Genomic DNA, 15,277 nt, shown 5'->3' on the forward strand with positions numbered 1-15,277 from the left:
CGAGACGCGTGCTTCGTTACGCAGGCGTGAAAAGTTGAAAAGAACCGCTAAATATTCAGGGTTTTTTTTAAGGGGGATTTTATTTATGGGAACCATTTATTCAAAGCGGAAGAAAGCTTATTCGAATAAATACAGATGCGAGTTGGTATTGTAAAATATGTCGGTAGTATGCACTATTCTCCTTAATTCATACAAACACAAGCATTCAACTGAAAAAGCATCAATTTATGTAGGCCTATCTTAATTCATAGATTATAGTAAAAAGAGATTAGATGCTCTCTGGGCCTATGATATGTGACACTGTCAAAACGGTGATTCCAAATACTGTACACCAAGCACTCCACGCAAATTCAAGGTAAAAACAATGAATATCCTTACAAAACATGTAGGCAAACCAACAGTTGAGCGCAGCAAGAAACAAGCTCTCCTAACCAAAAGCTTCGAATAACTCCGCCAACGAACTGCCAGTAAATGTCAATACAGTTTTCGTCTTATACTGTTATAATGTTGATTTCTCACAAACATTTCGTTCACTTTCATTATAAATAAAAGCAATAGGCATAGATTTATATAGCAATAAACGTTGATTATACCAAATCTGACGATATTCTATGGTATGTCGTACTGTTTATATATTGTAGTTTGAGCACTCTTGGCATGGTATTACGAGCGCTTTTAAACTGCCTTGTTACAGGCTTGTTTGTTTCATAGCTATGTTCCAATCTCAAATCTGAGCTGAACTGATGAGTCCTTAAAGACGAAACAACGTTGTATGCAGAATGATTAAACTTATATATGTGTATATAATTATATAGGCCTATGTACACATATATACATATATATATACATATATATACATATACATATATATATACACATATACAAATACATATATATACATATATATACATACATATATATACATATACACATCTAGATGTGTATAAGAGACAGGAAGAAACTTATTATTATTTGAATTGAAATTTTAGGTCAAAGGTCATGACGAACTAACAACCTGTTTCAAACTCGCTCATAAAAAACTCTTAATTTGCTTTTAATTATTCGCACTACGGTAACTTGACAGTACAAAAACTAAACATCAACACTTTAAGAAGTAATGTCGACCAGATCGAGCTCAAAATATTCAGCCTGCCGCCCGGCCAGCCTGATTCACCCGTACCAGTAAAAACCAGTACCTTGGAACAACAACAAGACTGACGGCAGACCCGTCGTCGTCATTGAGAGATGTTGAGGAGCTTCTCTGACTATAAAAAACTTGTAAGTATTGTTGCTACAACGATAAGCAAACACATACTATCATCACCCAACCTTATGGATAAGATTATTGCATCAATATGCGAAAACGAAATAGTCCATAAGATCAATAAGTGATGCAATTCTTGACCAGGTCATTGATGGACTTCAGCCTGCCGCCCAGCCTGCTTCACCCGTACCAGTAAAAACCAGTACCTCGGAACAACAACAAGCCTGACGGCAGAACCGTCGTCCTCATTCAGATATGTTAAGCAGCTTCTCTGACGATAAAGAACTTGTAAGTATTGTTGCTACGACGAAAAGCAAATACAAGTTTCCTGATAGCATAATTATATCATAAACAACATGTTCTTCAAAATACAAGTTTACCAATAGTTAAACAAGCCTCACCTGATGGTGTGGTTGTGACTGTTGTCTTGTCTGTTGTGGGTACAGTTGTCAAATCCTCTGTAAGATAATGAATCGAAGTAGTTAATATGGTGACATGGTCACAATAGAATATTACGTCATCATAATTCTTAATTATTTATTCATAATTTTATTAATATTATTTTCCTCATAATGGGTTGAAGCATATGACGGGGGTATTTGAGGGTTTATTGAAATATTAAAAAACAAAAAGTGGTATTAATTAAGTGGCGTTGTGTAGCGTGACGTGTTAAGTTTGTCATGTTTTCTTAAAATTTATAGTGCACTATTGTGTGCTCTTTAGAAATTGGTAACAATGACAGAGAAAATTGAGACAAAAGGGAGATAAGTCTGCCAGTGCTGGATTTACAGTCACAAAATATTCTTCTTGCCCATTAAATTAATGGGGGTATTGAATTTGAAAACAAAAGGTTAGGTTAGGGGATTAACAGTGACAGTTTGGTGACTGTAAATTTTGTGACTATAGTTTGAATTGCCCGGGTGAATGATATTTGGTGACGTAGCGCGGAATGGACGATTTCTATTGGTTTATGTAAAGAACGGTTTCTATTGGTTCAGAGATATCAGTGACCGCTGGTGACTCTATGGTTTGAATAACCCGCTTCTGACGTTATATAATACCTTTATTTCCAAAGTGTATAAATTTAGAAAAAAAAATAGGCTAAGAACATTAAATTAGTTTCAACTAAATAAACTTTAGTGTTACTCTGCGAATACCTATCCAAGAAGATGATGAACAGAAATTTTGCCGATGAACAAGACCTTTCTAACTGGGATCTCGATGTTAACGGGGGTTTTCTATTAGCGATGGCGAATGATGTGGATGAACTGGTAAGTTATCAAATAGTTCTCATTTTTTTTTTTTTTTTTTTTTTTTTTTTTTTTTTTTTTTAAATTCTAAACAGAATGTTGTTTTTTTTTCAGTTTAATTTTACAACCGATTTGATTAGAATAACCGAAGAAGCTGTAGAAGAACAGTTAGATAATGAATTTTATGAAGATGAACTGGTAAGTAAAATTGTTTTCGCATCCACTCAGATTGCATTCTCTCCCTCCTTTCAAAACCGAAGTTCTTGAGAAACGGTCATCAATGAGCTAGGTCCTTCCAGGTGGAATTCTCAAGCCCCGCTTCACACTCAGAAGAGAATGTTTACATTCGTCATCGTGGGTTTGCGATTTGATCAACTTCGATTGCTTCTCCGTGAAACAAATAATAAAGCTTCCAATCAATTTTTTTGTATTAATTTTTTTTTTCATGTTATTTCAGTTTGACTTTTTAAACGATTTTGATGAAGAAGAGGAAGACAATGATTCTGATGATGACATACGCATTGCGTGTGAACAGGCTGTATTTGAAATTCAGAGACATGGACGTTTAGGTTTAGGAAAACATAGTAAATTAATAAATAAAGAAGATAATTACAACGCGAGACGACAGCACAGCCAAGGTAAATTTAAGAAAATGATGTTTGAAGATAATGATGAGGAGGAAGACGTAAAAAGCGAAGATGATAATAACGACAATAGACGGCAACATGATCTAGGTCAACATAAGAAGATGGTGTATGAAAGTGAACAGGAAAACGATGAAAACTACCCCGACGATGAAGACATTATAGTTCAATACGGATCTGGGAAGCACACTAAAAAAATTGGTAAGCTAGGTTTCTGCTTTGCCTAATTTGTCATGATTTAAAAAAAGATTTATATTATATCTACTTTTTATTTCTTGTATTTCAGCCTGATCGCGGTGCTAAGAGAATGCGAGATACTGAATCAGAGGATGGCGACGAGGACGATGAAAAGGATTTCAACGAAATGGATGTAAGAGAACTATGCGTTATTCGGAAATTAAATAATAAATTCAATAAAAAGTTTAACATGTTAGCGAGCGATCACTTGATTACATTAATAGGTTTGGATGATGTGAGAATTATTGAAATTTTTCCTTTGCTTAATGGAATTCTTGATTATGTTTTAGATAGTATTTTGGTAAATGTTTAACTGCATGATATGGTTAGGTTCGTTATTAGAGCGAATGGTTTAGACATACCAATTTCCTTACCATTTATGATGAGGGAACGAATTACTCCTCAAATAATTTTTGCGGCTATTTCTAAAGTCCTTCAGTCTCACATGAACATTTTAGTGGGCGACGATTTACAATTTAACATTTTACATATTCCTATGCCTATTGGTGGTGGTGGTAAACATTTTTTCAAAAAGGGTATAGATAAGGCTGTGGGGGGATCTCGGTGTTTGATTCGAATTAAAGACGAAAACGATGAAAACGTTTGCTGTTCTAAAGCCATTGTAACGGGTATTTCGATGTTAGAAGACAAAATTAAAAATAAATCTAGATGGGATAATATTAGACGAGGTCATTATTATCAGCAACAAGAGGCTGAACAATTATTACGAAGGGCTGGTGTAGATAAGGGACTTTGTGGGATTAGTGAGCTTAAACGTTTTCAGGATGTTCTACCCGAATATCAAATCATTGTGATTTCCCGGGAAAATCTTCACTCGGTAATTTTTAGTGGTGAATATAGAGAAAAACAAATTTATTTATACCACCACGATAATCACTACGATTTAATTTCAAAACTAACAGCCTTTTTTGAAGTGAGACATTTTTGTAACCTTTGTTTTAAGGGTTATAATAACAAATTTAGCCATAGTTGTAAGTTTGTGTGCGAGTTATGCCTCTCGCACGATTGCATTCCTTCTATAGACCCCTCTACCGTCGTCAAATGTAATGATTGCTTACGTTCATTTAAAAATCAAAAATGCTTTGATAACCATAGAACCACTAGACAAGGTAAAAAAAACCCTTTGCGATTCAAAGAAACTTTGTAAAACTTGTAATCGCTATATTAAAAAGGATCATAAATGCAGCGAATATGTATGTAGAGTTTGTATGACGACGGTAGAGACGGGTCATCTCTGTTACATGAAAAAAGTGGTTGAAAAGAAAACTAACAAGGTAGATAAGCTAACTATAGAAAAATATTTCTTTTTCGATTTTGAATGTACACAGGAAACGGGGGTTCACCATCCTAACTTATGCGTCCTTCAAAAAAGCTGTCTAAACTGTATTAACGATGATAAAGATTCTGATCAATGCGAAATTTGCGAGGATAAAACCAAAATTTTCTACGGCGAGGATTCATGCTATCAATTTTGCGAATACTTATTTAAACAGTATCCGTATAACCAAAATGTTACATGTATTGCTCATAATTTCCAAGGGTATGATAGTTACTTTATCATGCAATACTTACACTCTTACGGTGTTATTCCGGAAGTTGTTTCTAGGGGCGGAAAATTAATTTCGATCAAAGTTAAGGATACATCGATTCGATTTATTGATTCGCTTTCTTTCCTTCCTATGCCCCTATCAAAATTACCTAAAACGTTCGGTATCAAAGAATTAAAGAAGGGATACTTTCCCCATAGGTTCAATACGATCGAAAATAAAGATTATGTGGGCTATTACCCCGATGTATCTATGTACGATCCCGATAAGATGTCAGAATCGGCCAGGGGTGATTTCCTTGCTTGGTACAATCAGAAACAAAACGAAGTATTTAACCTCAGACAAGAACTCATTGATTACTGCATAAGTGACGTAGACATTTTAAGGCGATGTTGTTTATCGTTTAGACATATTTTTAAGCAAGTTACCACGCTTAACGATGGTAAGGATAAAGAAGGAGTAGATCCATTCTCTAACGGTTTAATTACCATAGCTTCAGCCTGCAATTATGTGTTTGCTAGGAATTTTTTACAACCAAACACTATAGCTATATTCCCACCTTCGGGTTATCAGACTATAGATAATCATTCATTTGCTAGTATGGAATGGTTAAGTTACGAGTCAAAACAAAGGGGAATACATATTAATCACGCACGTAACGGGGGCGAGCAACGACTTGGACCGTGTAGAGTCGATGGGGCATCTTTAGAACCCAAAATTATATTTGAATTTATGGGATGTCTATTCCACGGGTGCCCTAAATGCTATCGACCCGATTCTAAGAATCCCTTCACTGATGTAAATATGTCCGATACCTATCTAAAAACGCTACAAAAATCTGAGTTCCTAAAGGAAAATTTCCCCGAGTTTGAATACGTAGAAATATGGGAACATGAATGGAAGGAAATTAAGAGATCGTTAACTCCCATTGAGAAACAAGAGGTACTTGATGTTCCTTTCATTCACCCTACCATTAATCCACGAGACGCTTTCTTTGGGGGAAGAACAAACGCCGCGCGATTATTTTACGAAGTTAATAGTAACGAAGAAATTCATTACGTTGATTTCACTAGCCTATATCCGTATAGTAATAAATACGGAACATATCCTGTTGGCCACCCCGAGATTTTGGCATCCAAAAATATGTCAACGGATATAAATGATTATTTCGGCCTAGTTAAATGCATAGTAGACCCGCCTAAAAATTTGCTTCATCCCGTTCTTCCGTATCGGAACAGCGGGAAACTTATGTTTCCCTTATGCCGAACTTGCGTTGAAATGCAATGCCAAAATACATGTACGCATTCTGTTGACGAAAGGGCTTTAACTGGTACATGGGTTACCACTGAAGTTCAGAAAGCAGTAGACATGGGGTATAAAATTACCAAGGTACATGTTGCTTGGCACTTCCCCCAAAGAAGCGTCTATGATTGTACTAACCCCTCAGCCGGTTTATTCACCGAATACATTAACACGTTTTTAAAGTTAAAACAAGAGGCTTCATGGTGGCCTGAATGGTGCGTTACCGATGGTGATATGATGATAAAGATAAATACATTGAAGATTATGAACAAAACGAGGGTATTAAATTAAATAAGGATAGTATTGCTTACAACCCAGGATTACGATCCCTCGCCAAACTTATGTTGAATTCTTTTTGGGGAAAGTTTGGCCAAAGAGAAAATAAAACTAAAACCATATTCTGCAGTGACCCTAACGAAGTGTATGATTTACTTTCCAATCCCGAAGTTATTGTGAGCGATATAAACTTAATAAATGATAATTTAGCTGAAGTGAAATACGAGAGTGAAGAACAAAGCGTTACTGTAAGTAGGAAAGTGAACGTTGTTATCGCCGCTTTCACAACCGCTACCGCTAGACTTAAGTTATACGATTTGCTAGAAAAGTTACAGGATCGTGTACTTTACTATGACACCGATTCATACTAACCCGGGTGAATGGCAACCTCCAATTGGTGATTATTTGGGTGAACTAACCAATGAGATAGGGCCTAAAGAAGGAAAATTTATTACGTGCTTTGTATCTGGTGGTCCTAAAAATTATGCGTATAAGCTTGACTCGGGAAAGACGGTTTGTAAAGTTAAAGGCTTCACTCTAAATTATCAGAATTCAAAAAAGATAAATTTTAAAACGGTTAGTTGTATGGTTAGGGGTATTGGACCAGATAAAATAACTACTACCGAGTCTAATCGTATAACTAGAAAACCTAAATCGAGGAAAATCGTAAATGAAGCAGCTTCTAAAGACTATAGGGTTGTATATGATAAGAAAATAATTATTAATGATTACAAAACTGTACCGTATGGATATGTTTGGTAATACTACGTATGTTGTATGAATATTGAAACTGTATTGCGTTTGTGTAAATATAAAAGCTGTATATATTGTAAATTATTGTAATTATAAGAGAAATATTATATTTTTTATTTGTAAATTAATGTAAATTCTATGATAATGATTTACAATGTATGTGTTATTGATTGATGAAATAAATAAAAAGCTTTGCTTATCGTTCAAACAGTACAAGATGCAATCGTTTCTCTGTGTTTGATTAGTTACTGTATACCATGCGACTTTAGTTAAATATTAGTAATATTCACATAACATTACAACAAATATAATTAGTTATTTCAATCACCATTTAAATTATATAGTATTAGTTAGTGGTTGTAAATATGAAATAAATAATAACAATTTAAAAAAAAAGAATTAAAATAAATAAATATGTAAAAAAAAAACGGCCGTCTTGAATTAGTAATAAAGTCTTTTGTAGCCGATACTTCTCTCGGCTCTGTATTTCTCTCTCCAAAATTCAGCCATTTCCGGACCAGGAGCATAAGTAGATACATATGGTTCGTTGTCCCAATTTTCCTCACATTCCTGCTCGTGCTTATCTTTATAAAAGTTAGGAACTACGTGCATTGTTGAATAAATACAAGTTGTCATTTCGAATGGTCCATTGTATCTAATACTGCATGAATTTAAGTGGTTGCTAAAGTTTTCTTCTGATATATTTATATGCGCCCCATTGAATGGACATAAAAAACCATTCTCGTCTCTTAATTTAAATCGATAATTCCTCCTCGCAAGGGTAATCAAAAACTCCCTATACTCTTCTGGCATTGCATTTAGTAGATTTATAATGTCTTGGAATGAAAGGAAATGGCATATCCTTTCAATCACCAGAATTGGCAGAGACAAAAAAGGAAGAGCTAGATTTTGATTCATATTTACTTCTCTAAATTAAATTAATCAAAGTTTCTTAAATTAAGGTGCGTGAACTACAACTAGAGTTAATAGCAATAGACGAGATAATGAATTCGAATTTCCTAATAATAATAATAATACTAAAAATAATAAAGAATTTCGGTTAGACTTAGCTGTACTTGAATCGGGTACTTTTCTCTCTGCGTCTTGTAGAGTCTTTAAGTCAAATTTACTTCAAAACGCTTTGCTTGTAGAAAAAACGGTTGATAAGTTGATGTGCTTGACAGGAGTCGTTGAGAAATGTCTGATGCTACAGATACTCGACCCAGTGGAGAACTTACTTTTTTCATTGTATGTAGCGTTGAATGCGAGGGTGTGTCGCGTCCGTACTTACAGAAGCCAGTTCTTTTTTCTATTAACTTATTCATTTCTATTTTCGGGGTTCATTAAGACTGCCTTTCAATTTTTCTTTAAATACAAAGAAACAAAGAACAAAAAAAGCGAAGCACTCATGGTAATATTCAACTCCTATTCAGCACTCTTCACCTATTGAATTCTCCGCTTGGGAGTGAATGTTACCAACTAGTATTTCGTATTCCTCGCGCTCTGTATATTGTTTTAACAAGACGTTTTCTAAAAGGTGCGCAAATTATATAACGAAATTGTAATCTTAAAGGTATTCATAGCAATCATGGCAAGCCCTTTGATAACACCTTTCACTGCAGTTATAAGTGGTCCTACGGGGTCTGGAAAGTCAGTATTTGTAAAGAAATTGATACAAAATAAATATTTCGATAAACCATTTGATGATATTTTATGGTGTTACAGTGAATACCAGCCACTGTTTTCAGAATTAAGAAAATCTATTCCAAACATTTCTTTTATCGAAGGCATCCCTATAGAAACTATAGATGAATTTGATTCGACTAGAAATCATCTAGTCATCATCGACGATCTCATGACAGAATGTAGCCAAGATAAGCGTATTGTAAATTTATTTACTAAAGGATCTCACCATAGGAACATTTCGGTTATTTTTATTATGCAAAATTTTTTCTATGGATCAAAAGAAATTCGTACTATAACGTTAAATGCTCACTATATCGTACTGTTCAAAAACCCTCGAGATAAGTCACAAATAATTCATCTTTCGAGACAAATGTACCCAGGTAGGGGAAGATTTTTACAGGAAGCATTTAATGATGCAACACGTGATTCGTACGGATACTTATTTATAGACCTTAAGCCATATACGCAGGAAGAGATGAGGATTCGTATAAACATATTTTCAACCAATAAACATTTTGCATACGTGCCAAAAGTATAAGTAAACGGGACATTAAGTACTTTGTATCATTATTACTTTAAAAATCATCATGTCAAAACGTGTGCGAAAAAATGCAGAGACCTTACGCTTTTTAGCTAATTGCACTTCTAAACAGAGAAAACTTGTTACAAAATGCCGATAAAGAGTTGGTAACGACAATCTGTGAGTGCGCGATGAATGTTTTAAAAGGCAGTGTTCCTATAACCGCAGCTCATAAAAAGAAACTGAGTAGACACAAGAAGAACTTGAGAGATATAAGCAATAAGAAAATTTCTGCAATCAAGAGAAAACAAATTTTGATTCAGAAAGGTGGTTTCCTTGGTCTTGTTCTAAAACCTATTTTACAGACTTTAGGAAGTCTACTGTTGAAATAATGGAACATACTAAGAAAATGATCGTGGTACCCCAAGAATTGGCGGACGTTGTGTTACATAACAAACGCAATGAACGGACAGAAAATACCGTGTCTGATAGTTTAGATAAATCGATGAATGATATACTAGGCAGGCAAGATCTTATTGATTACGATAAAGTTACACTGTACAATCAAGTACTTCAGCGCTATTTGCAGAGAGAGAAACGAATCACTAATCCTAAGCCTATAAGTATGAATATAGAAGGACCCACTACAACGGGCGAGAAACGAGATGAGGAGGATAAGGAAACCAAAACAGATCCTATAATAGCCGATGCATTAAATTCAGTCTCTGCTACTTTAAAATCAAAAACTAAAAAATTGCTAGAGTGGATAACACGTTACAGGAGTACGGGTGTAATAGACTGGAATGCGTTCGGAGAGGTTTTATTTGATGGAGAACTTTTAAAAAGCAGTAATTTAATAGATTTAGTAAAGGATATTATTCAGAAAAGACGAGGTTTCGAACCTATAGGCTGGAAAGAATCCCTTGTGGTATTGGCAAAATTAAATACTCCCGAAAGTTTAATCGGAAAATTCAACACGTCTGACTGTTCTACAGCGAATAAAATCGGGTGGCATACAACCAAAGTCCGAAGTACATCCTATATCCGAAGCCGTTGTTAAAAAGAAAACAAAATCATCGAAACGTAAATCGTCTAAGTCTTGGATCAGTTTTTAAACGAATGTAAAACATGTTTTCCTGGTTGCTGTGTTAAAATAATAAAAATAAAAAGATTGAAAAGATAAAATATTTTTATTTTTATTATTTTAACACAGCAACCAGGAAAACATGTTTTACATTCGTTTAAAAACTGATCCAAGACTTAGACGATTTACGAGATACAAGGCCATAAAGTTTGTATTGAAGTGTTGAAAGTTGTACGGATTTTTTGAGTAACTCCCGTTGAATGCGTCAGTACCCACTAGACCGATCACTAGGCGTTTTGGTAGATTGCCATTGTACAGCGATTCTCTGGTAAACGATAAATTTCCCTGAGGGACAGATAGGGTCTTCACCTCGACGCGACGGAGCGGGTATCTAGCTGTTCCTTTTTCCAGCGCTTTAGCGTGAGCCAGCGCTATAGATGGATTAAGTTTCACTTTTCTTACATACACGGAGGCGTCTTCCAAATGTACCTTGAATCCAGCCGCTGCATCGGGTGACATGAGACAAAATGAGTTTTTGCTTCTGTGTAATTTTATATTAACATCGACACCATTAAGCATCATACGATCTTGGAAAAATATATCGCAGTGAATAGGTCCTATCAAATCCACCAAGCGACTACCGTTAGTAAATTCAGAACGTTTTTTAAGTCCATTGTTAGCTACGGCATTTCCAACAGTAGGATTAGCCGCATCCATTCTACCCGCAGTATCTTTGTAAAACAATCCTCCCGTAAGATGAGTTTGCTTTGCATCCGTACCGTAGGTTAACAGCGTTTCAATCATAGCCCTATATGAATAGGTGTTGATAGATGGTGTAATCAATCTCTCGTTCAACGAAATATCAACTTCACTGAATAAAGATTGTAGTAACAAATTGGATGGTCCCACCGGGTCATCAGCATCTAAATCCGTTCCGTCGGATTTCGTGATTTTTGCTTTGACACGTAACATAGTTTAACCCAAGTCGACATATTCCTCACTTGAGCCCTGTATATTGAATTGCACCGGACCAGAATCAGATATCGATGTATATGGAAAATACTGCACCCACTGACCTTTGGTTATGCTAGTTTGAGTCGGTGGAACGGAAAACAAATCCAACTCCGATTTGAGGCATTCGCGTGAGTTTTTGTGTACGTAAGCCATAATAAATGTTATTCGAATATATCGGAGGTTCTTCTCGCTCTCTTAGTTCTCGTTCGAGTGATACCTCTACTATTTCGTTTTCTCTTTTTATTCATTCTCCCACGTCCTGTCTGAGAAACAATGCGTTTACCGGCCTGTACAATACGATCTTTGGCCGATTGTTTAACGCTTTTACCACTCATTACATCTCCCGCAATCTCTGCACCCGCCCGCAAGGCTTGCTTCCCCACAGCCTTAGCGCCTTTCTTCAACAAAGGCACAGCCCGCTTGAATAGACCCGATAACATCCCCCCAAGTCCGTATCCACGTTGATTCATCGTTCCTTGAAATACGGGAATCGTCGAACCGCCTACCTGCCCCAGGTAATAATCCTCGTAAGCGTTAACCATTATACCAAATAAGACGATCTACTCTGTCGAAAATGAAGTTTCACCAAAACCTTTCCGCGTTGAAATGATACTTTCTCACCTGTATCGCTCCTTATATCTATCATTATAGTTTCGATATCTTTTTTAACTACGTTTTTGTAGTGAGGCATTACGTATTCGTGAGAAGCTTCTTTTTTCATATGACTTTCATTGGTTTGTAAAATTCTCAACAGAGGCACGCTGGCATCCCCTAAACTCGCTGATATTCGATCATGTCGGTGTACACGTACAACGAGGGCACCCTATGGTGGAGATTAATAGGTCTTTTACCTATAATTTCCGATCGTTCAGGTATCAAATCTAAGTCGATTCCCAGTAACGTTTGTAATCCTCCTAGGGATTGAATACTTGTATGTAAATCGGTTGATACAGCTACCCTCTCGGGAATAGGGAGGAATCTGAACACTATTTTATCATCTATATTTAACTTTCTCAAAGTATTGTTGATTTCATCAATCAGCATATTCCCCGACGTGTAATAACCACTTTCAATAACTATTTCATGGATTGTATCTGTTTTCACGTAAAACCTGTTGTTTGTTTCATCTACGTTAAACCACGAATGCGGATATTGTATTTCGGCAAGTCCGACTTCCCACTGTCCGCTAAGGCGTATGGGCTCGGCTAATTTTGTAGTGTAACTGGTAAGTGTATTTTCGGGAAAATAATTCATCGAGCTATTGCTTGGTAACGTTACGTAGAACTGTCTCGCCATAGTGTTTATCTTTCCAGGTTTTGAACCCAACTGTTAAATTTGGATGGATAACCTAACCATTTAACAAAGTACTCCGTTTTACCGTCGCGTTTTCGTTTTCGTATGACTTTCTCAACACGATAGGTATCTTTATCTGTTTTAGAAACTTTTTGAATCTCTTTCTCGTAGAAATTTCCCTCAATTTCTTCACCGCTCCAATCTTTGAGTTTATATGTAGGGACAGGCGTTCGTTTACGTTTGTATATTGTAAATATTTCTTCCGTCCAATTTGCTAAATAACCTTTCTCAAAAAGCATTTTATATCTGCTAATACGTACTTGATCACCGATTTTAAACTTGAATCTCTGTTTATTGATTCGTTGCTTGTTTCCGTATAGAGTTTGCCACACTTCGTGTTCATTTTCTTTTGTAACGAGTATAGGCGCTGTACCTATAGATCGATGTTTAGACTTATTGTAACTAGAAACAAGTTTGGGAAGCGCATCGATATATTTATTGGAACCTTTAGACGTGAAATATCCCCACATTCTGGTTTTTAACGTTCTATTAAATCTCTCAACCACGCTAGCCTTCGTTTCATTGTTTGTCGTAAAGAAATGTATGTCTAGCGATTTAAGATAGGCTTGAACCTTTCTGTTTGTAAATTCTGTACCTCTATCAGTATGAATTTGAATAGGTTTTCTTTCACCGGAGAGAAGGGTCTTCATAGCTTTCAACATGGAATCGGTGGATTTATTTTTTATAGGAATAACCCACGCAAACTTAGATAGCACATCGATACAAGTAACGAGAAACCTATATTGTTTGTTGTAACGTTTTAAAGATGTCATGTCTACAAGATCTAATTCCCACTGCTCGTCTATAGCTGTTACAAATACCCTATTTCTCGGGAATTTACGCTGAATATGTTTATGTAATGTGTATGTATCTTGTCTGCTCAACCAGTCTTGAACTTGGTTTTTAGTAATTTTAAGGTCTTTTTTAACATTCTGATAAAGTCGATCTGCACCTCCGAAACTGCCTGGATGTTTAGGATCGTAATACACTTTTCTCAATTTCTCATCCATTCTCATTTCCATTACTCACTCTACTGAAACCTTCACGCAAACAACACGCAATATAAATAAACACGAAAAAAGAATAATTCATTTTTTCTCAAAAATTTTAATTTTACAAACATATCGAATTTCACATAATTTACAAATGCATTTTTTTAATCGTTAACAAATTTTAAAAAATTTATAAAACAAAACATAAACATATACAGAAGATATAGGAAAAAAAATCAGTTTTCCAAAGCATTTAAAATCTTATAAAACATATTAATGTCGGTCTTAATTAAATTTAACAAAATAATAAATCTTGACTTATTGAAGATAGACGTATTGCATTGCTGATCAATCCATTCTTCATACATAATTTCACCTTCGATGAGATCACCATAAAAAATGGTTTCAAAATATCTATCTAATTGTTCTTCAGCACTCATCATAAGGCATACGTCATGATCTATTTGGCTTGGTCTGTCAAACTCACAGCCGTAACAGTCTCGTTTAACCAAATCGAATAAGTTTTTTGTAAAATGTTTAATAAAAATTAATTCTAAACGTTCTTTTGCGAGCATTTCAGCATGCTTATCTTGTTCGTTTCCGTCTTCAAACACATTATCTTTATATTCAACTTCATGTTCAGTCATCAGGAAGTGGGCGTAGTCGCATTCGTCGTAGATTGCCTCTTTCAAAATCTCCTCTTCACTAACAAATTTGAATGGAATATCATCGTCGGACAGGCTTGGTAGCTCATCATCCACACACATATTTGGTGTATTGTCATCCATGGAGATTTCTCCTTCCTCGGTTAAGTCTATAACAAGAGGGTTTACTTCTTCTTCATCTGAAATATTTGTCAGATTAATCACTATTTTGTCATCCATGGAGATTTCTCCTTCCTCAGTTAAGTCTATAACAGGAGGGTTTACTTCTTCTTCATCTGAAATATTTGTCAGATCAATCACTATTTCTTCTTCTTCTTCTCTAGTTAAATCAATAACTGGAATGTCGTTGTTGTTGAAACAGGCCATGATAGAGTATATACTGGTAAACCTGTCTCTTATACACATCTAGATGTGTATAAGAGACAGTTACGAGACTATTTCAATAAGTGAATCGAATTCTGAGTAAATTATAACGTTAATTGTTTCTGTCAAAGCAGTAGCGAATTGAATTTCTAAACGTATATTTCCTCGTTTAATTAGATTGAAATGTCCACTGTTTGATAAATCAGGGGTGAGATCAAACGCAAACAAAGAATAGCCCCTGGCGTAGTCTTCTCTAGATATCTGGTTTCCTGTATCTTCGAATAATGTACTCAAACCGGAGAATAA

At 35.4% G+C, this 15,277-nt stretch overlaps 2 protein-coding genes and 1 non-coding gene across 3 annotated transcripts; 1 reads left to right on the forward strand and 2 right to left on the reverse strand.

The window, feature by feature from the left end:
• The first annotated feature begins 2,433 nt into the window (after window positions 1-2,433).
• On the forward strand, window positions 2,434-6,912 carry LOC117104368. The gene is made up of 6 exons (XM_033245194.1): window positions 2,434-2,535; window positions 2,629-2,712; window positions 2,972-3,322; window positions 3,445-3,528; window positions 4,745-6,494; window positions 6,584-6,912. Exons 1-6 carry the CDS (start codon window positions 2,434-2,436, stop codon window positions 6,910-6,912), a joined length of 2,700 nt encoding a protein of 899 aa, XP_033101085.1.
• On the reverse strand, window positions 2,734-2,940 carry LOC117104372. Its single transcript, XR_004444731.1, has one exon. It is a non-coding gene; the product is annotated as a small nucleolar RNA U3 (small nucleolar RNA).
• A 3,819-nt stretch (window positions 6,913-10,731) lies between the features above and the next one.
• LOC117104369 (uncharacterized protein F54H12.2-like) lies at window positions 10,732-11,556 on the reverse strand. Its single transcript, XM_033245195.1, has one exon. It carries the CDS (start codon window positions 11,554-11,556, stop codon window positions 10,732-10,734), a length of 825 nt encoding a protein of 274 aa, XP_033101086.1.
• Between the last annotated feature and the right edge of the window lie 3,721 nt (window positions 11,557-15,277).

Source organism: Anneissia japonica, unplaced genomic scaffold (assembly GCF_011630105.1).
Source record: "Anneissia japonica isolate Jap-2015-1 unplaced genomic scaffold, ASM1163010v1 scaffold287676_len24733_cov158, whole genome shotgun sequence".
Taxonomy (NCBI): Eukaryota; Metazoa; Echinodermata; class Crinoidea; order Comatulida; family Comatulidae; genus Anneissia; species Anneissia japonica.